Genomic DNA, 22,921 nt, shown 5'->3' on the forward strand with positions numbered 1-22,921 from the left:
CTAGAGCCGAGAGCGGTACCAGAGCCGAGAGCAGTACCAAAGCCGAGAGCCATACTAGAGCCGAGAGCAGTACCAAAGCCGAGAGCCATACCAGAGCCGAGAGCAGTACCAAAGCCGAGAGCCATACTAGAGCCGAGAGCGGTACCAGAGCCGAGAGCAGTACCAAAGCCGAGAGCCATACTAGAGCCGAGAGCAGTACCAAAGCCGAGAGCCATACTAGAGCCGAGAGCAGTACCAAAGCCGAGAGCCATACTAGAGCCGAGAGCAGTACCAAAGCCGAGAGCCATATTAGAGCCGAGAGCAGTACCAAAGCCGAGAGCCATACTAGAGCCGCAGAGCAGCCAAAGGACAGGACCGATTGCAGAACCCACCAGAAGCGAGGGATCCTCAACGTCTAAGAACACAAAAAACCGTAAGTTTTTGAATAATTACAAAATCTTCCAACTTTTACAATCTTACAATTTAACAAGTTTTTTTTTTTTTATTACAATTTAACAATTTAGAACAACAATCTCCACTCTATCAATCGTATAATAATGTACTTTAGAATGCATACCATTTAAATAATACAGAGAATTGATAAAACAAAAATAAACGTCATTCACAACTATAATTAACTAAACAGTAATTTTGTATGACAATTTGAAAAAAGAAACGTTCATACATATAGCTTGCTTTTAATTACAATTAAATATTTTATTTCGAAAAATTAAAATAATTACGTAGCAAATAATTTCATTTATTTTGATAACAATATATATATATATATATATATATGTATATATATCATTATAAGAGTGTGTGGATTACATCTTGACCTACCTCAATGCAAAGAATAGCACAGCAGGCAAGGTCAAACTCATATTTCGCTAAATTGCACATTCCGATAGAAAAGAAAGTGTTATAATACAGGTATACTTATTTAATACATAACGTACATTTAGTATTGTCTAATATATTTACCGCTGAATGTAAAAATTTTTAAAATAATCATGGAGAGTCTATACGTTAAGCAAGCGGAAATAGGAACAGAAATAGTGAAACTCGTTTCAAATACAAAAAAGGATTCCCAATCTCGGAAAAATCAACAATACATCCGGGATAGACAGGAAAAATTAGAAGAATATTGGGCAAAATTTTTAAATAACCACGAAAAGCTGCTAGAAGGGGGTATAACGAAAGAAAAATATTTTGAAACAAAATACTATGATCAGGTATTTAAGACATACATTGAGGGGAAAACCCTGTTGGAAGAATATGGAAGGGTGCTGAAAAGAGGAAAAGCACCGAAAGTAAAGGAGATACAGATAAGAAAACAAAGAATCGAGGAATTATTACGGCCAGAAAATGAACAAGACTTGCAGGAGGATAAAGAATTGCAGTCAGAGTTAAGAGAATACATGGAAAAGGTGAATACACTAATGATTGAAGCAGCAGTAAATGAGGAACTGGACGCTACAGATATTGGAGAAGTAGAGAGAATAAATCATCTAAAGAGGAAAGTCAGGGAAGTTTTAAAGAAAATAAGGCCAGGAATGCAACGGCCAGAAAGCACACAGAGGAGGGACGGTGTGACATTGCCGCAGGTAAAAATCCCTGTGTATGAAGGCAGATATGAAACGTGGAGAACTTTCCACGATCTGTTTACTAAAGTAATACATGAAAACGACCAGTTATCAAACGCAGAAAAAATGCAGTACCTAAAAACTCAAGTAAGAGGGGAAGCCAACAGAATGATACAACACTTAAACATATCCGAGGCCAACTACGAAGTGGCCTGGAACATGCTAAAAGATAGGTATGAGAACCCAAGGATGATATTGTTTAAATTAATAGACAGGATGCTACTAGCGCAGGAAGTAAAGGAATCTTCTGCTAGAGCATTGAAATCACTACATAACACCTTCCACGAAAGTCTGGAAGCCATAGGAGGGTTAGGAACAGACACGGAAGCGTGGAGCCCATTGATAGCCCGAATTATCATAACGAAATGGGACAATGAAACTAGGAGGCTGTACGAAAACCACATTGGAGACAGTAGAGAGATACCGACGTACAAATCGACACAAACATTCTTACAGCGAAGATTTCAGACACTGGAACTGCTGGAGTCAGAAAAAAGACAAGAGAAGCAAGGAGGATCTCTTAGGAAACCAAGAACACATTGCGTGATATGCAACGGAGATCACGGAGTACCGAACTGCAGAGAATTTCAGGAACTCAATGTAAGAGACCGGAACAGGATGATAAAAGAAAAAGGATTGTGTACAAACTGCCTAGCACATAAAAAAGAAAAACAATGTTATTCACAATATAGGTGCAGACACTGTGGCGGAGACCACCACCATATGTTGCATTATGAAAAAGGAAACACAAGCAACAAAAGAAACTCCAATGAAACGAAACGAGAACAAACACAAGAAAGAAATGGAAGAGATTCAAACAATAGAAGAAACGGGTACCAAGCTGATAGGTACAGAGGAGGAAATAATAATCCATACAACGCCAGAGAACAAAATAACGGAAGGCGAGAAAATACACAAGATACCAATGGGCCTAGGAATAGCAACGACCAGCAAAGAGGGCAGAATTCAGTAAACTGTGCAAGCCATAAGGAAGGTGAAGCATTACTAGCGACAGCTGTGGTACGCAAAAGAGATGCGAAAGGAGATTCACACATAATGAGAGCACTAATCGACCAAGGGTCACAATGCGCATTTATAACGGAACAAGCTGCGACGACGCTAGGAACAACAAGGAAACCCATACAGGCGACCATATCCGGGATAGGCTCGTCAGGAGAAAAAACAGCCAACTGGAGTATGAAACTTTTAATCGAAACTCATTACGAAAGTGACTTCGAGATGGAAATAGAAGCACTAGTACTACCGAAGATAACAAGGAATTTACCGGAAAAGGATATAATTCTACCGGACTATAACGAGAAAAATGCAATACTGGCAGATCCAAGATATTACAAGGTAGGGAAGATAGACTTACTACTAGGAGTAAAAGAATACAGTTACATATTGACAGAAGGGATGCACAGAATAAGTAATGGACTCCTGAGTCAAAACACCAAACTAGGATGGATAGTTTCGGGAATAGCACGAGAAAGGGAGAATATAAAAGCAGAAGTAAGCTGTATGATATCAAGACAAGAAATGGACGTACAAATAAAGAACTTCTGGGAATTAGAAGAAGTAAATCAGGATACAAGTTTCTCAGTGGAAGAACAAGAATGTGAAGAACTGTATCGACAGACTGTAAAAAGGAATGAAGAAGGGAGATACGAAGTAAAAATTCCGTTTAGGGAAGACGTCGCAAAGTTAGGAGAATCTAAACAGCAAGCATTCGCCAGATTGATGCAACTAGAAAGGAAGTTTGCAAAAGACAAACAGTTAGAAGCGAATTACAGACAATTTATGGAAGATTATGAAAACCAAGGTCATATGGTAATAGCAGAAAACCAGGGAGACGGGTACTACTTACCTCATCATCCAGTGAAAAAAGAGGACAGTACTACAACGAAAATAAGAGCCGTGTTTGACGCATCAAGCAAAAGCTCATCGGCAGTAAGCCTGAATGATATTATGCACACAGGGCCGAAATTACAACAAGACTTGACAAATATACTATTACGATGGAGATCCAATAAGGTAGCATACTCAGCGGATCTGGAAAAAATGTTTAGACAAATCAGAATGGCAGAAGAAGACCAAAAATATCAAAAAATTTTGTGGAGAAAGGACACAAAGGACCACATACAAGAGTATAACTTAACGACGGTGACATACGGCACGGCCGCAGCACCCTTTTTAGCGTTAAGAACAATACAACAATTACAAGAAGACGAAGGAGCGAGGTTCCCGTTGGCATCGAAAATTGTAAAAGAAAACATGTATGTAGACGATATACTAGGAGGAGCTGAGACAGTGCAGGAAGCAGAAACAGCCCAAAAGGAATTAATACAACTGTTCAGAAAAGGAGGTTTCACTCTTAGAAAATGGTTGAGCAACGAAGAAAAAATAATGGAGAACGTACCGGAGGATATGAGGAACGTAGACTCGAAGGCATTCAAACAAGAAGAAGTACGGAAAACGTTAGGAATACACTGGTCACCTAAAGAGGATATAATCACATTCAAAATAGGGATAACGACGGCAAAGAAAATAACGAAAAGACACGTACTGTCAGAAGTAGCAAAACTATACGACCCACTGGGATGGATAGCACCTGTAGTAATTCAGGCGAAAATGTTCATACAGGAATTATGGGAGCAAAAGACCAGTTGGGATAAAGAATTAACTAGCAACCAACAAAGCAGGTGGAATACATACCAGGCGCAATTAGTAAATCTGGAGAAAATAACATTGCCCAGGTGGAACAACTTAAGCAAGATAAACAGAGTAGAACTGCATGGATTTGCAGATGCGTCTATGAAAGGATATGGAGCGGTAATCTACTCAAGGGTATTAGGCCCAGAAATTAAAACGAATCTAATGATAGCAAAATCGAAAGTCGCACCATTGAAAGGGAAAACGACGTTACCGAGGCTCGAGCTGTGTGCCGCGGTACTACTAGCAAATTTAATGAAGAAAACCCTACAAGCATTGAACAGGGAAAACATTGAGGTATATGCATGGTCGGACTCAACGATAACCCTGGCTTGGATAAGGGGATCATCAAAAAGGTGGAAAATGTTCGTCGCCAACAGAGTAGAGGAAATAAGACGCGTTATAGGACCGAAAAATTGGCATAAGGTAGATACAAAGGAAAATCCAGCGGACATCCTCTCACGTGGAAGTACCGCATCAGAATTATTAGAAGCAGAGCTATGGTGGAAGGGACCAACTTGGCTGACTAGTAACAAAACTTTAACGCAGGAATCAGAAGAAATACCAGACAAATGAGGAGGAAGTCCAAACGAAAATAACGGTGCACACGACAACGATAAAGGAGGACATATGCGAGAGATTCTCAAATTTAGAAAGAATAAGAAGAGTACTTTCATATTGTAGGAGATTTGCAGACAAATGCAGAAAAAAGGACAATGGACAAAGTCAGCTTACAGTCCAAGAATTAGAGGAAACGCTATTAAAGGTGATAAAGCACACACAGCACGCCTACTTCAAACAAGAAATAAATAAGCTGGAGAAGAAACAGCAATTAGACAAGAAAAATAAATTAGCGTCATTGGTACCGTTCCTGGATAGACAAGGAATTCTAAGAGTCACCGGAAGACTGAGACACACGAATCTAAAGTACGGAGAAAAACATCCGATAATTTTGCCAAAGGATAGTGCATTAACAAAGTTACTTATAACAGATAGTCACGCAAGAAATCTACATAGCGGATTACAACAAACACTACAGTACATAAAAAGGAAATACTGGATAATCAACGGCAGAAGAACCGTGAAAGATCATCTAGCAAAATGTTTAAGGTGCAGGAGGTATAAAAGCCAAGCAGCACAACAATTAATGGGAGATCTACCGAAAGATAGAGTGAACCCGAGTCATCCCTTTACTAACACAGGGATAGATTATGCCGGGCCAATAAAAATAAGTACCACGAGAGGCAGAGGACAGAGGAGCTATAAGGGCTACATCTCAGTATTTGTGTGTCTGTCAACGAAGGCAGTACACCTTGAGGTAGTAAGCGATATGTCTACGGATGCTTTCATCGCAGCGTTCAAGAGATTTACGGCACGCAGAGGACAGTGCAACAACGTATACAGCGATAACGGAACCACATTCGTAGGAACAGCAAATTTGTTGAAAAAAGAAAATCAAAAAATAGATGACGAGATAAAACAAGGATTACGGGCACTAGGTACCCAGTGGCATGTCATACCTGCATATGCACCACATTTCGGAGGATTATGGGAGAGCGCAGTGCGAATAATGAAATATCACTTGAAAAGAATCATCGGGGAAACAGTTCTAACATATGAAGAATTGAGTACGGTGCTGGCACAAATAGAAGCATGTATGAACTCGAGACCATTATGTGGGTCATCAGAAGACCCTGAAGGGAAAATAGCCCTGACACCAGCTCACTTCCTTATAGGGAGAGAAATTATATCACCAAATCGGGAAGAAGAGCTTACGACTTATTTGAAGATGCCGACGAGGTGGAGATTAGTGGAGAAAATAAAAAGAGACTTCTGGAAAATTTGGAGACAGGAATACCTGCACCAATTACAACAGAGAAATAGATGGCATAAGGCGCACCCTAACATAAAAGAAGAAGAAATAGTTATAATTAAAGAAGAGGATACACCTCCAGGCAGATGGCCATTAGCGAGGGTAACAGAAACACACCCTGGAGCGGAGGGATTAACCAGAGTAGTAACAGTGAGAAAGGCAAACGGGAAACTGACTAAAAGACCCATACATAAGCTAATACGACTGGAAGAAGAGAAACAGGAAAAGCCGAAAAAGGCAGCAGCACTAAGATGGAAGAAAATACTAGTAGCTATAATGTTTTTAACGATGTTAAAACCCATAAAGGCAGAACCGTATAAAATATATAATCCGGTACCAGGATTTTTCACAGAAGACCTTGGAGAGGTCGTCATAGACCGGGGAACATTTCGAATAAAGGTGTTACTCGAAAAAGGAAGAATTCGAACAGAGCACCAACTAATAGGAAATATGATACAAGGCGTACGAGAACTGTGTCATGAGATAAAAATCGTGAATTGTAAGGATATAATAGAGAAGTTAGAGGAAGGACAAAGAAAGGCGGAGTCAGTAAGCGAGGGGCTGACAGTAGAAATAAAAGGAAGGGAAAGAAGAGGAATATTAGGAACAATATTAACCTCAGTATTTGGAGTCAATGACGAAGCCTACAGTAACATTGAAGCATTAGATAATAACCAAAAGGAGCTAATAAAGGGATCACAGCACCAGGCGAAGATAATGTTAGAAACAATAACATCAATCAATCACACAGAGAACAGGATAAACGAGCATATGAACAAGTTTAACAAAGCACTAATCACAGGTCTACAAGAAATATCTAAAGGACTTAACGAAGTAGAAGACAAAGCACAAAAACTAGAAACCGAATATAGCACGTTACGAATACAAACGATAGCATTACAAGTTATGGACTTCATAAACGAATATACTCAATTTTACGAGGGAATATTAAACCTTCACTATAACCACGGACACTTCATTGATATAGTGAAACCGGGTGAAATAACCAAATTAATAGGGAAAGCAGGGCAGATACTGCCTCAAGGGGTCGAAATACGACGACAACCCATTATAGAAACAGAAGTCAGTCATGACGACAGATATATAACAGTCATCGGCTACTTCATAGTGACAGGGAAAAATAAGTACAGCATGCTCAAAGTCACGGCCATACCACTTAACGTTGAGGGGTCGGTGTTGCGCACATTTGTCGCCCCAAGGAATCTACTGGTCGTAGATTATAACACACTGCACTACTTCGAATTGACCACGGAAGATAGAGAAAGGTGCTTACTGTTGACAAAGGCGCAGATAGCGTGCTCACCAACGGCTATAAGAAACATGGATACCCAACCAAACTGCATACTAGAAGAAATTTATGAGCGATCTAAGAATAGCACATGTCCAGTGGTAGCCAGGACAATACAGACAGCTCAATGGAGTAAGATGGGTACTCCCAACCTCTGGCTAGTTATCACGCCAGTCACGATACACATATCCATTATTTGCGATGGAAATCGGAGCGAAAGAGTACTGGAACGAGTCACATTCCTGAAGCTTTCACCCAAATGTATCGCCCAAACGAAAAATATTACATTACTCCCCACTAGCAGTGGGGTGGACAGAGCAGTGACGAGTTACCTGAAGTCGCCAATCACTCCCGTGGCCCAACTGGTGGCGAGGACACCCCGCAAGTTTAACACGCCTCTAAACACCTACCTTGACATACCAGGAGGAGAGCTACGTCATGTGTTACTTGAGGAGGAGAGTCTGGAACAAGAAATGACGCATACGCAGTGGCGATCGATTCACGAATCTAATTGGCATTATTTTGTGGCCACCGGGATCATTACTATAATGGTAATAATTGGGATACTCACGTTATGGAAGTACCGTCCTGTTGCACGACTATGTCGTTCAGGGAATCCACAAACTCAGACTAACGAACAGGAAGTACCTGTATTAGTTAGTAATCGGCACAACAATGTACGGTCGACTTCCCAAGTTGACATCCCACTTTCCACATTTTCATCCAATTGCCCTAATTTTAATCTAGAGATAGAGTCGGACATTGATAGCTAGGGTACGGTTGGAAGATTATTGATTATTCTTAAACTATTTATAATTTATCATGTTTGAATTTTACTATGTTATGTAATACTTATATGTAAACTTTGAGTATTGACACTTGGGCCAGATTGCCCGATTCCGCAGTATGTCCAATATCAAATCTTCAGAATTCATATCCGAAATTGGACAGTATAATTTTATCACCCAGTAGACCGAATGAATCTATTTGTTATTAAATACACACACGTAGTTAATTAGGTTACATACACATTTGGTCAATTATAAATAATAATTTGGACATCAGTCAAAAGTACTGACAAAGTTAAACAATTTACATAAATTAAATACACATATCACGCTAGGTACGCGAAAAATATTGACCCAAATAGAATTAATATAAAACTAATATCTCTTGACTAGAGAAGCATTCAATCAATATTCACTCAACGAACATATAGTCTTCAACGATCAACTTCATCAGTCTCTACTCAAAGTAATCCCGGGTCTACACCCATAGTGTACGTCTCAACAATAAACTCTGCTACTATTATTTGGTGTTTCCAACAACAGAACGAACATCTTCACTGAGCCAACGAAGGGAATTTGTTCACTATCAAAATGTTAAGTATACAGTGTACTATACTATGGAGTGGAATCAGGGACGTTAAATCTAGACACAATGAGACGACTTAACGCCTTTGAAATGTGGACCTATAGAAGAATTATGAGGGTTTCCTGAGTAGATAAAGTTACGAACAATGAAGTACTGAAAAGAATAGGTAAAGAGAAGGAAGTTGAACTTACAATTAAAGAAAGAAAGCTACACTATCTCGGACATGTGATGCGGGGCGAGAAGTATGGCATCCTGCGACTCATTATGCAAGGAAAGATAGATTGCAGAAGAAGCATCGGAAGAAGATGAATTTCATGGCTCAAGAACCTAAGAGAATGGTTTGGATGCAGCTCAAAACAACTATTTAGAGCTACTGCCTCAAAAATTAAAATAGCTATGATGTTTGCCAACCTCCGTAGTGGAGATGGCACCTGAAGAAGAAGAAGAATTATTTTACTTTCAAAAATGATTTTTCAGCACTAGCTGTAGTCACAGATATTATAATAAATAATATTAGTGCAGTAAATAATTTAGGAAAGCTGCATGACATAAAATGATTCATAAGATGATGAAAAAAATTACGCCATCACTCGCGTGTTAGATTTTATCTAACATATGGTTATAGGTCAAATAAATGAGTCATTAGTACTTATTGGTTAAGTTTATTGGCTGTTAACTCACGAAAAACGATAATATTATATTTTTGTAAAACATAACTGCAAAAAAAACTACTACGTAAACTAAAAAAATATATACATTACCCTGGAACAAAACAAATAAGGGGATATATTCCAAAAAAAATGTACGCTTTACGCATAAAATTAGATTTCTGCCTCTTCTAGGCAGTGGTGGCAAGTAAAATTTGTTAAACCAGTGTGCTCTTTGCATATTGGCAACTTACAGTTAGTACAATAATGTTGGGTAAACCTGTTCTTCCTTACGGGGCAAAAAGAACATCTTGGTTTTATAGTTGGAGTTACCCTTTGAGAAACTGATGGCTTTTCTCCGGTTATATTTCGGATCCTGAGTCTCAACTGAAAAGGTATATTTGGGATATTGGAACGTCGTTGAAGATGGGACATTAAAAGTTGCTTGCCAAGCTCCGCAATGTAGCTTCTTCGAGATGTTACAATATTAGAGTTATTTAGTGACGGACTAAGGCTAAAGCGGGCCCTAGGCAACATTGTGATTCCGGACCTAGTTTTCAGTTATGATCTTATGACACATACTTTGTGTTTGAGAGTTTGGTTTCAAAGCATATAGTACCTAGTTCATATTGCATATAGTATATAAACTATATATATATATATAAACTATTTGATTTTTGTTGGCCTAATGGGTTAAATAAATTCTCAGAATTGTGTTTCTGACCACACGGATAGAGGCAAAATATTTTTTTTTTTCTTTATAAAAGTCTTAAATTGTAAAATTTTATTTTTCAGTTTTGCTAGGTTTAAATCTTCTTCATGACATTTTAATTCATCCATTGAAGAGTTACTAATATCAATGTCATGAAAAATTATTTTTGAAGTTATTGTTAATAATTTTATTTACCTCAGAAATTTTTTTAATGTGGCTAATTAAAGAATTGCGTACAAATAGAAGTGGCTAATTATAGAATCGCATACAACAAGAAAAATTGAACTTGGACTCGTGCGCAGTAAAGGCTCAATCGTATTTACACACATCGACACTCGCGGGTGTGGATGCATTATTCGGATAAGTTTCAGCAATAATTATCAATGTCTTGTTTTTCTGTCAAATTAAAATAAAAATTAATTATAAAAATTAAAAAATCAAAAACCCAATTTTCGGGCCCCAAAAATTACAGGCCGTAGGCGCGTACCTAGGTTGCCTATGCCTTAGTCCGCCCCTGGTGTTATTGTTGTAAATTATTTGGCTGTTTATAGTTGAAATATTTAGTAGGCTGCAAAAAACAGTAAACGGCCAGCGATTGCTAAATCGAGTCAACGAGTATTCTGCCTTCATTTTATTAACAACATCCAGTCCGCCTTTTGTGAGGTTGTAATCAGTAATAATCTATGGCTTCATGGTATGCTCTTTGGTGTTTTCATCAATGAAACCATCGCTGTGTAGTGTTGAAAGTAGTAGTACATTCCTATTTTTTTGGCACATATGATACAAGAACGCACTTGGTTCCATCGTCACCATATGCAAACATGCTACTACATATAAAGGTCTTCCTTTTACGTTTGTCAACTCAGGGGGAAATTTGTTGTTTGTTTTTATGCAAAGTACCTATCGTTGTCAAGCAATAACCGTTCAATAAAGAGTTGGCCAAGGGTACAGAGGAAAAGTATTTATCCGTAGTTACATTTCGACCGGTTCCACTTATGGGTCGTATAAGTCTTTTTACTACACTGGATGCATCGTTGGGTAGTTGATATGGTCCTTCAGGTTGTTTGCCGGGGTAAATTTCGAGATTTTGTTTAAAAAACGTTCTAGTGCCCACCAAGGCATAAATCTTGATTCCGTATTTCGCTGGCTTATTGGCTATATACTGCCTAAATTTGCGTCGACCACGGAATGCTTCCAACATTACATCTATGGTCACATAGAATCCAGGAGTGTTTTCAGATAATTAGTTAGTGACAAACATTGCATATATTTCTCGAATAAGTGCAAGATTATCAACAGCCGAATTTTCTTGCCTCTTAGTGGCGTCGTCAAATCTTACAGCTTGAATTATTTGGTGAAATCTTTTCTTAAACGTAGTAGCTTCAAAAATATTTGAAGCTGTGCCATCTAATTTCCAGAGTTTATCAGTATTTAAATGTTGCGCTCTCTTTACCTTAGCAAGGAACAAAAGTCCGATAAATGCTTGCATTTCCTCGTAGTCAACAGCAGGACAATCCCTAGGGCGAGTATAAAACACTCTCATCATATCCAGTTTTGATTTGTATATTTTACAATATTATTGATCATAGCATCCGAAAAAAACAATTTCCAGCATTCTAATATGGTTTTGACGCCTTTTGCTTTTACTTTTACCCCAGGTAAATTCGTATCAATATTACAAGCTTTGATCTTACCTTTGGGAGTGTGTTTCTTATGTTTCAACCATGGTATTTTATCCGTGCCATAAAATCTTGGATAACCATTATCTTGGCCGCTTTCTTCCATGGCATCTTCAGGATCACTGGGTAGATCTTGTGTGAATTGTTCAGAATCTGTATTATGGATACTGTGTTCAGAATGATCATCACTTAAGTCGTTCAGTGATCCATCAATCTAGTGGTTCCACATCGCTGTCTATCTCTTTATACCATTTTAGTAACTGGTTTTCTTTTTCTTGTCCATATTTACCTGCAATAAACCAAAATAGCGCTTATATTAACGGATGTTCAACAATCTATAGGTATTTCACTAAAAATCTTACCTTTTATGATTATATTATAACTTTTCTTAAGTGATCTCTCTAAAAATCAACACACACCAACACTCGCGTAGTTAGATTTTTTCTAAAGCTCCGACGAACACGATGGCTCGTTTGTTAGATTTGAACTAACAACAACTGCTGTCGGCTATAAGATAATAGGTACTCTCACCATTATTTACCATAATTTTATACTTCATAGGAGTATTCCTGGTTGCAGAACCCAAAAGAAGCAATATTTCAAAAATGATGGCAAAATATTTAAAAATGTTAGAAACGGTGCGAGTTGTTGTGAGATGGAGGGTTATTAATAAATCAGCAAGTTCTTTAATGCATGTTGAATTTACTAGTTCACCACTGAACTTTTTTACAAGAATAGGGTTAATATGGAAAAAAGTCATGGATGCCTGAATTTTTTAGCGACCTACCTGTTAAGTAATGTGCCATATATGGTATATTTCCTATTTTAATTTACCGATTTGTGTTACTGGAAGGAAGGGGGTTTATAAGTGACATGTCTATTAGGTCACAAGATGACCCATTTGAAAAAAAAAATCGAGTTGTTTCAACATTTTCACAAAATCCAATAATCTTTTCGAAATATCAGGGTGGGTTCTTTTCAGTGGCAAACCCCATATATTTTCTTTAGTACATTTTCCCTCAGACACGTGGCATGTTCCCTTCAAAGATACACAAAACATAAATATTCATATGTTCTCCTTTATATGATCTCGAGAAAGCCACAACTAATTAATTATATTATCATCACAAATACATTTAGTTTTGCTTTTAAAACTCAAACCGAATTAAGGAATTATAAGTAGATATATCATGTTAAATAAGCTAAGTTTATTTAGTAAAAATATATCAAAGTCAAGTTTCAAACTAAAAGCTAAAACATCAAATACAGAGTTTACTTTAGAATTTGTGGTTTATTTCCAACAAAATATTAGATAAAAGCTTACATACAAAGCTGTGACTAGTGAAATTTTAAAGAGATATCCTTAGAACAATCGTAAAGTATACCTTGGGGACAGAGCGCTTTGCACACTAAAATTATTGTCGCAATTGTTTTAACCAACGCTAATTTCAATTTAAATGCATCAGCCTAATTGCACCAAAGCCGCAGTAAAACAGTGACTAGCGCGAAGGGAGCCATTTATCTAACCTTTAACCAATTCGGCGAGAAAAATTGCAAAAATAAATTTAGAAAATCTCTTGCGGTACACTACGGCTACTTTGGCCTCTCGCTGCGGCCCGAATACATGAATAAAATATTAGAGGAACTCAGATTTAACCACCAACTATGCGGTTTGGTGAAAATTCAAAGATAAAATAGATTCTAATTCAAGTTTAAGGGATTTAACCCTCATATTATGAGGTTTTTGTGATGTGATATCAGTGGGATTAAAAGTGACTCTTGAGCCCTTTAGTAAACAAGGTATACACTTTTATGCTTACCTTATTGTAAAATGGAGAGAAATTTTTAGGTTTGTAAAAAATTTGGACTTTAAGTATGTTTTGTATATAAATGTATGTATGTATATAAATCATGGAACAATAGAGGGTTAATACATTCCGAGTGAGTTTTAAGTACGGAACACCTCAAATATCTTTAAAACGGCTTTAACGACTAATACAATTTTACAATTTTGATTTTTGAGGGTTTTTCATACGACCTATCCTGTAGTTATATTGACATTGTCACATAATGAACTTTTTCAGTCCAAATAAATAAAAATAAAGAAATACTAAACATTTCTCCTGTGATATTTGCTATACACAAAGGCCATAATTTCGGAGTTATAGCTAAATTTATATTACATCCCCCAAAGTTATATTAATATAGTACGGTAGCTATGAATATTCTCGTAAACATCCAATTGTAATTTCGTTAATTTAAATCTACCGAAGAGAAAAGAAAAATGAAAAAAAAATTTACAAAAAGGTAAAATACAATAAAATTTAACGTAACATTTGACAGGCATTTATCATTTTCTGCCTTTCCAAATCTGTAAAGGTATGCCATGAAGCAACCATGTCCTGTAAGCATCTGCGTCAGGAAGTAATCACAACGTCTGTGCCCGCAGTCCATCCAGCTTCTCAGATTAGGAATCAACGACTTCGTCCACTGCGCCACCCTTCTCATCTCGTCCCATTTCTTTTGCTATACCATTACAGACCTTTCCCTTTCTTCTTTTTTTAAACATTCTGTTGCTATGTCTTCATTTCCTTTCTCGTATATTCTTCCTCTTTCCTTCACTAGCACCTGCATCGGAATACACCCGGTGATAACTTCCAACGCATCGGAAGAGATTGTTCTGTATGCATATGCCAACCGCAATAGACTCTTCCTATCTGCTCGGGTGAGCTGCTTTCTGAACGCCTTTGTTAAAACTGCAGTAGTCCAAACAGACGCAGCGTAGAGGACGATCAATTGCACAACAGAATGAAGGGCCCTCCTCCTCTCAGTCTTGGGCACTCCGATGTTGGGCATGATCCCTTCCAGCGCCACGGATCTCACAAAGAGCGCAGCTCTTTGAGTCGCCGCCTTTACGTGCTCCCCCGTGCCGCCTCTACGTGCTACGTACCTCTCCTTTTTTACTCAGATCCACCCCTCAATACACCTTACGCATTTCTTTGGAACCACTCTCTTTCCTACACATTCAAATGTTATCCCGTCCCTTTGCCTTGGTCTCTTGAGAACACTAGCCTCGGTCTTACCCGCAGCCAGTTCTAGCTCATGCATTTTCATCCATTCCTCGACTTGGTCGCTTGTACACTGTGCACCAAAGGTAAGGTCTTCCCTGTCCCGCGCCACTACCAGCATAGCGAGGTCGTCCGCAAATGCGAAAGGGGTTACACCTTCTCCGTATTGTTGGCTCACAAACCCGTCATATGCCAAGTTTCACAGCGTCGTTCCTAAAACCAACCCCTGCGGCACTCCAGCTGTCACGTCAACCACCATTTCTTTTTCTACCACAATTTTTCTCTCTGACAGATAGTCGAAGACCAAATTCATTAAGTATTTCAGACACCTTTTTTTTCGTAAAACCTTCATTATCTCTTTCCATTTTAGTATATTGAAAGCATTCCGTGCGTCACACAACAGTAGGATTGCCCACCTTTGGTTAACTCTCACCCCGTAAAACTCCCGGAAAACACAGCTCATCCACCGTGCTCTTGTACTTTCTGAAACCGTCCTGCCTGGGTGATAGCTCGCCTGACTCTTTAATCACTCTGTCTATTCGTCCTCTTAGAAGCCTCTCGTAGAATTTACCTACGCATTACAAGAGGCAAATAGGTCGATACTTGTCTTCCTCCTTTGGCAGTAGCACTTCCAATTTGCCGGAAATCGCTGAGTTTCAAGCAGTGCGTTCATGTGTTCCAAAAGTCACGTCGGCTCCATACTGCCAATGCGTTTCACCGCTTCTGTTGGTATTCCATCGAGTCCCGGAGCCTTTCGTGTCTTGAGGGCACTCAACGCTTCGTTGAGTTCGTCTGTGAAACAGTGAAAGGTATAGTTCGCTCATCTTCGGTGTCCCACTGCACTCCATGCCAATGGCCGGGTGGAAATAGCTCTCGGGTAACCTTAAGCTTCCTGTCCAGTGGCATGTCATAGAGAGGGTACAACTTGAACTGGTTCATTACGATTTTGTACTCCTGACTCTAAACGTCCTCATTCTACTTATCACACAGTTCTCTCCAGTGCCTCTTTTTCTCGGCTCGGATCTTCCTGTTCAGTTCCTTTTTTCTCGCATTGTATACTATATTTATTCTGCTAGCTTTGGTTACTTCTCCTCTACCTCTTGCCCTTATAGCCTGTCTTCTGATGGCAATGCATTCCTTCCTGTTATTGGCGATCTTATACTTAAATTTATCCATTATATCTAATACCTTTTTGAGACAAATTAAGGGAAACGATATTTTAAATTAAAATTAAAAGAAATGACAATATGCTATTATTGTCGAACTAAAAATGAAAGTAGTAAGAATAAAAAATGTTGCACTAGACAATTTTTTTAAATCAATATTTTGTAAAAAGATATGGGCGTTCGGTACGTGGCAATCCCTCAGCTCAGAATCTGCAAGATTGATAGATGACCGAGATAAATTGAGAAATATCGGAAAAGCCTATATCGGCTGAAAAAGTAAATATATTGATATATTTTCATACGCCTCTCTCATTGTTTATATTTTTGATAAATAATTTGGAATTAGCAGAAAATCTTATCTTGTTTGTTTTGCTTTATGAATGCTTTATATCATCTACATTCAACAAATTTCATGCATATCTTAATTGTATGGCTAAATACTCTAAAATAACCCACTAATAATCTCAATCTATTATTCGTTTGGTAATTGAGTCTTGTTTTTCAGATTCCGAACTTGAGGATTTGGAAACTCCGCCCCGCTATAGGCCCGACAGTCTCGAAGCCCTTTGTAGAGCAACTCGCTTTACAGAAGCCGAAATTAAGAGAATTTATCGTGGATTCAAGGCTGAATGCCCTACCGGAGTCGTCAAGGAAGACACTTTTAAGATGATTTATGCCCAGTTCTTCCCACAAGGGGGTAAGTGGAAAATTTACTGCTTTTGTAAACGTTGTTACTTTATAAGTTTTGTATATAATTTCAAGTATTTCTGTAAACAGGGGACATATTTTCAAATGATATATAGCAACGACACGTTATTTATACAATAATTTAGTATTAATAGCAAAATATAACTTTATATATAAATAAATATAAGATTTAATAAAAAATAGTTTTGAACAAATAGATTACGTAACAAAACTTTATAACTTTATATAACTTATTTAATGATTATAATACGCTTTCTAACAATGTATGGACATAAAAAAAATTCGCTCCTCGATAATCAATACAGTAACAATAGATCTAGGTTGTAAGACGGCTTGTCAGTGGGGGCTGGTGATAATATTGTTGAGGGGCGTTGATCCAAAAATAAAAAAAATCGGGTGTGGCAGTCCATTGGGACTGCCAGTAGAAGTTATACTTCTATACACGCGCTCGTCGTTACAAATTTATATGGGAGTCAATCTGCACAATCATTACATATGTAATGCTATAGGTAAGAGAGAGCAGAAAGAGAAAAATAATTAGTATTGTTCTGAAGCTATTTTCTTGTGACATGTTAAAGTAATTACTATTTAAATGGGAATAAGCCACAATTAAAGGTTAAAGTACGTTTATTGCCGTTTCAATTTCCGAAATTGAAACGTTAATAAACGTACTTTAACCTTTAATTGTGGCTTATTCCCACTTAAATAGTAAAAAGAATTAGGTATACAGGTATATGGTGCATCGTTTGCTGTATATAAACATTTGACCTGTAATAGGAGTATAGTAAGTAAATGAAGGATTGAATCAATATTTTAATGAAAAAATATATTTTTATTTTCATATATGTATAAAAGGAGTTGAATGCAAAAAAAAATTTTTACACTTACTCTGCAGTAAAATTCATTGTTAATTTTGTTATTAATATAAAAATACAATACAATACAATGCCACATAATTCAATATTAAAATACAATACAAATTAAAATGCAATATTCATAAGTATTTAAAAATGACAATATACATAACTTACGCATATGTTTAATTTACCATGATAATAATATTAATAAATAATAAATATGTTTACAAAAGGAACATTTTTAATTTCTAAAGAGAAAGAAAGAGAAAATACATCTTCTGTCTCTCTCTTACCTATATCTTACATATGTAATGATTTTGCCGATTCACTCAATATATACGAATACACATAAATTTCCAACGTCGAACGTGCTTATAGAAGTATAACTTCAAAAAATGTTTGTGGAAGATAAAAATAAAAATCCAACAACTCGGATTATGTTGTAAATTTTCATTTTATTTTAAAATTTAGCATTTTTGCGTATATTAGGTACATATATTTAATAAGACTAACGTGGGGTTTTTAAATATTTCAAAAATAAAAAAGGAAATTCATATTGGGATTCGAACTCACATATACTAGCGTATAAACCAAACACGTAAGAAATTTGCCAATTAGACATGACACTGACGTATTTCAAAATTGACAGTTCTCGGTCATACAGTGATTTATTGTAATTAATTATTTTGAAATACAAAAGCATAAAATAATTATGAACATTTAATAAACAATACAAAACATATCACATAAATAATAATATTAATATATATTATATTATATATAAAATATTATATATATATATATATATATATATATATATATATATATATATATATATATATATATATATATATATAATATATAATATTAAATATATATACAAAGGGAACATTTTTATTCCCGATAGAGAAAGAGAGAGAAAATATATCTTCTGTCTCTCTCTTACTCATATGTTACATATGTAATGATTTCACCGATTCACTCCCGTGCATATTTTTAACGTCGACCGCGCGTATAGAAGTATAACTTCAAAAAGACATGGGTACTTCTGGGAAACTTCATGGGAAAAATCCTACGTCTTAAAATGAAACTTAATCTCTATGTATTTTACATAAAATTATTATCGGAAAAGCTTAAAACGATAGAAAATAAAAATAAATTCAAAATTTCATTTAAGTAACACATCAAGACCAATAATATATGTATATGTATATATATATATATTTTATATATATATATATATATATATATATATATATATATATATATATGTATATATATATATACATATATTGTATAAAATCACTCACCAACCCGCCTATCCAGCGTGGTATTTTAAGGCTAAAAAACCTCTTCCTAAAAAAAACAGGAATATGGCGATATCTAAAACAAAAGGAATGGGTCCCTAGGTGGGTGACCATACAGTAATGGCAAATCCCACTCCTTTGGAAGAAAGGACAGCATTATGGAATCTGGGGGAAGTAATAAATCGCTAAAAATCACACGATTGAACATCGCAACTTTAAATATCAGGTCCTTAAGCAAAGATAAAAAAGTCTACGAACTCGAAGAAGACATCAAGGACTTAAAATGGGACATAATTGGTCTAGTAGAGGTAAAAAGAAAAGGGGAAGAGTGCATAACACTAGATCCTGGTAACGTCCTATATTACAAAGGGCGAGAAGAACAAAGCCTAGATGGCGTAGGATTTCTAATTTCCAAGAAATATGCACATAAAGTAAAGCAATTCGTGGAAATATCTGAAAGAATTGCAAAGATTAGGCTTAATGTAAACGAGAACATCTCCCTGAAAATTATTCAAGTATACGCTCCAACCGCATCACATCTCGATGAAGAGATAGACGAATTTCATGAGAAAATTGCAGAAACTAGCACGAATTATCACAGCACGTATACGATGATAATAGGAGACTTCAACGCTAAGATCGGACAACGACTTGAAAAAGCCGAAAACTGTATAGGACAATTTGGCTATGGAGTTAGAAATGAGAGAGGAGAAACCTTGGTTAACTTCCTACAAGCCCACAAATACTATGCAATGAACACATTCTATAAGAAAAAAGCTCAAAGAAAGTGGACGTGGCTATCCCTAGACGGATAAACTCAGAACGAAATAGATTACATACTGTATAACAAAACAGATACACAGGACGTAACAGTAATAAATACGGCGTCAGTAAGTAGCGATCACCGAATGGTTAGAGCCAAATTAGAGATAAAACATAATAAAAATAAAAATAAATTTAGAAAAACTTGGAATATAGACGCAGATAAACTAAAATCTAATACAGAACAATATAAAAGCAAGTTAAAACCTGCCAAAGTATTAAATCTAGATAAACTTAGCTTAAATAAAATCAATAAAGTCATAAAAAAAGAACTATTGCATGCAAGCTCAGAAGCTGCAACCTCTAACAGAAAACGAAAATCCAAAATAAGTGTACAATCACAAAACATGCTGAAACAAAGAAAAGATTTCTGAGACAAAACAAAAGAGACACTGCAGAATTTAAAGAACTTAATCGAGTTATAAGAAAACAGATAAAAGAGGACATTAAAAAAATCAAGACGACCGTATAGAACAAGTCAAAAGTCAGAAGACGACCGTATAGAGAAAAACCGAAGTCTCAAATGCATCAAACCGAAACTAGAAAAGAAAAACATAATAACCATTAAAAATAAACAAGTACAAGTAGAAAAAAGTAAATCTGGTATAGCAAACTCAATTAAACAGTTCTACGCCGATCTGTATCGTTTCAGAAACGATCCCCCTAACTCCCCACAGCAGAACTTGAAAAGGCAGATAACAAATGTCAACTCCGAAGTGATGCCCGAAATAAGCCACGAAGACATAGAAAGAGCAGTAAAAGAAATAAAAAGAAATAAAGCTTCTGGAAGCGATGGAATCCTAACAGAAATGCTGAAGGAAGGCGGAAAAGAAGCCATCACATATCTAAAAATACTATTTAATAAATGTCTATTCGAAGGCAACATACCCGAATAATGGAATACTGCTAAAAAATTACTAATACACAAAAAGGGAGACACCACAGAGCTGAAAAATTATCGATCAATTTCATTCAATTTCACAACTTTACAAAACCTTTACGAAGACTATTACAAACAGGTTAACAAGTAAATTTTACGGATATCAACCAGTAGAACAAGCCGGATTTAGAAAAGGGTACAGCAGCTGTGACCATCTATATACTTTAAAAATCCAAATAGAAAAGACTAACGAATACAATCTCCCATTATGTCTAGCTTTTATAGACTATAAAAAAGAAGACCTGTAGAAGAAGAGAAACAAGACCAGTAAAAATCAACCGAGGCGTAAGACAAGGAGACACAATATGTCCAAAGTTATTTACAGCTGCCCTAGAAGATATCTTTAAGTCAATAGACTGGGAAAATAGGGGAATCCCTATTAACGGAAGATACTTGAACCATCTTAGGTACGCAGATGATGTAGTACTAATAGCGATACGTGGAATGCACTGAATACGATGATTGAGGAGCTACACACAGAATCCCTAAAAAAGGGACTGAGAATGTATTTCAGCATAACTAAACTAATGTCAAACAAAGATGACAAACCTATGATAAACATCCAAGGATAGCGATAGAACACGTGGATGATTATACAGACTTATAAAAATGGGATGAGCAGCATTCGGAAAACTCTCATACTTACTTAAAAATAAAAATATACCTTAAAGACTGCGAACCAAAGTGTTTAATTCCTGTATGCTACCTGTACTTACATATGGAGCTCAAACCTGGACATTCACTAAAATAAACATGGAGACAATCAGAAAAACTCAGAGAGTTATGAAACGACAGATGCTGGGTATCTCACTCAAATACCAGAAAACCAATGAAGTCATTCGTAATAGCACGAAAGTAAAAGATGCTGTCGAACACAGACATCTAAACTAAAATGGAAATGGGCTGGACATAACTAACGTCTTAAGGATGGCCGACGAAATAAAGAAATCGGGAATTGGCGGTCATATAAAGCCAAAAGACAACGAGGAAGACCGCAAATGCGCTGGAGCGACGATATTAAAAGCACTGCAGGACCAATGTGGAAACGTCATACAAACAACAATCTCGAAATTATTTAAAATATTGAATTATTGGGATTTTTTATTTCTATTTAGAAAACTAAGCAAGAAAATAAATTGCAGGTATTTGGTTAGGATTAAGTTTAAAACAAGGGATTATTTGTAAGGGTGAAAGTTCGGGTTGATAAAAGAAATGATTCCAAGAACGATTTCACAGAATACTTGGGACATTAGAGGAACACGTCGATTTTTAACGTTAATTTTCTACATTCTACAACAAAATTTCATTACACAAGGTGATACACATTACAGTGATGACGTCATCGGCTCTTTTTTTAAATGTAACACCCTATATTATATTACATTTTTAGATCGATAACAATGAGCTGATTTCAAAAAAGTATAATATTCGGGGTCTAATGGATATAATTTGAAAGATATGCGCTTAGAAAATAAATGATTTATTATCAATTAATAGAAATGCGATAAATACATATGTATTATAGCTAATTGAAATAGGGTTAAGATGGATATCAGGAATAGCATTTTAGAGAAAAAATAATGTTCTATAAATGAAATAAAATAAGATATTTTATTTGTACACTTGTCGTAAACTCAAAACAGATAAAACCAAAATACATTTAATGAAACTTTGGGTTTTACGATACATCCTTTAAACATAAAATACATTTCCTGAAAAGAGCAGTTAAAGTCTTCTTGCGATCTATACACTCGAGCTTTTATTTCATTGATATACACAAACTTTATCGCCAGTCCCCCGTGTATCAGTGTATATTTATTTGAAAAGAGAACTGTTTTGTGACTGCATTGTACTTTTACGTGACAGAAAATAATTTTATGGCGGCAAATGGTGCAGAGAAAGAGATATTCAGAACGTGCACTGAAAAAATAAGTGAGATTAAACTGAAGACTATAACATTGTCTGCATTAATTTGATAATATACTCTCGAAGCAATAGTTTTCAATGTATTAGAAGTATCATATTTTGCGCTCAGTTTTTGCTTTCTTCAAGGATTTATTCTGTCATCTCTTGGTATAAGCTTTCAATTCCTTCGTATTTTTAAATTTAGTGCGATCCCTCA

The 22,921-nt window shown here is 36.3% G+C and overlaps 1 protein-coding gene across 2 annotated transcripts in view; it reads left to right on the forward strand.

The window, feature by feature from the left end:
* LOC140445742 (calsenilin-like) overlaps positions 1-22,921 on the forward strand; it is an 859,410-nt gene that overhangs the window by 648,681 nt on the left and 187,808 nt on the right. For both annotated transcript variants that reach the window (XM_072538045.1, XM_072538047.1), the window contains one exon: positions 16,671-16,862. In XM_072538045.1, coding sequence (XP_072394146.1) covers positions 16,671-16,862 — 192 coding nt within the window. The remainder of the gene's footprint in view (positions 1-16,670; positions 16,863-22,921) is intronic.

Source organism: Diabrotica undecimpunctata, chromosome 7, assembly GCF_040954645.1.
Source record: "Diabrotica undecimpunctata isolate CICGRU chromosome 7, icDiaUnde3, whole genome shotgun sequence".
NCBI lineage: Eukaryota > Metazoa > Arthropoda > Insecta > Coleoptera > Chrysomelidae > Diabrotica > Diabrotica undecimpunctata.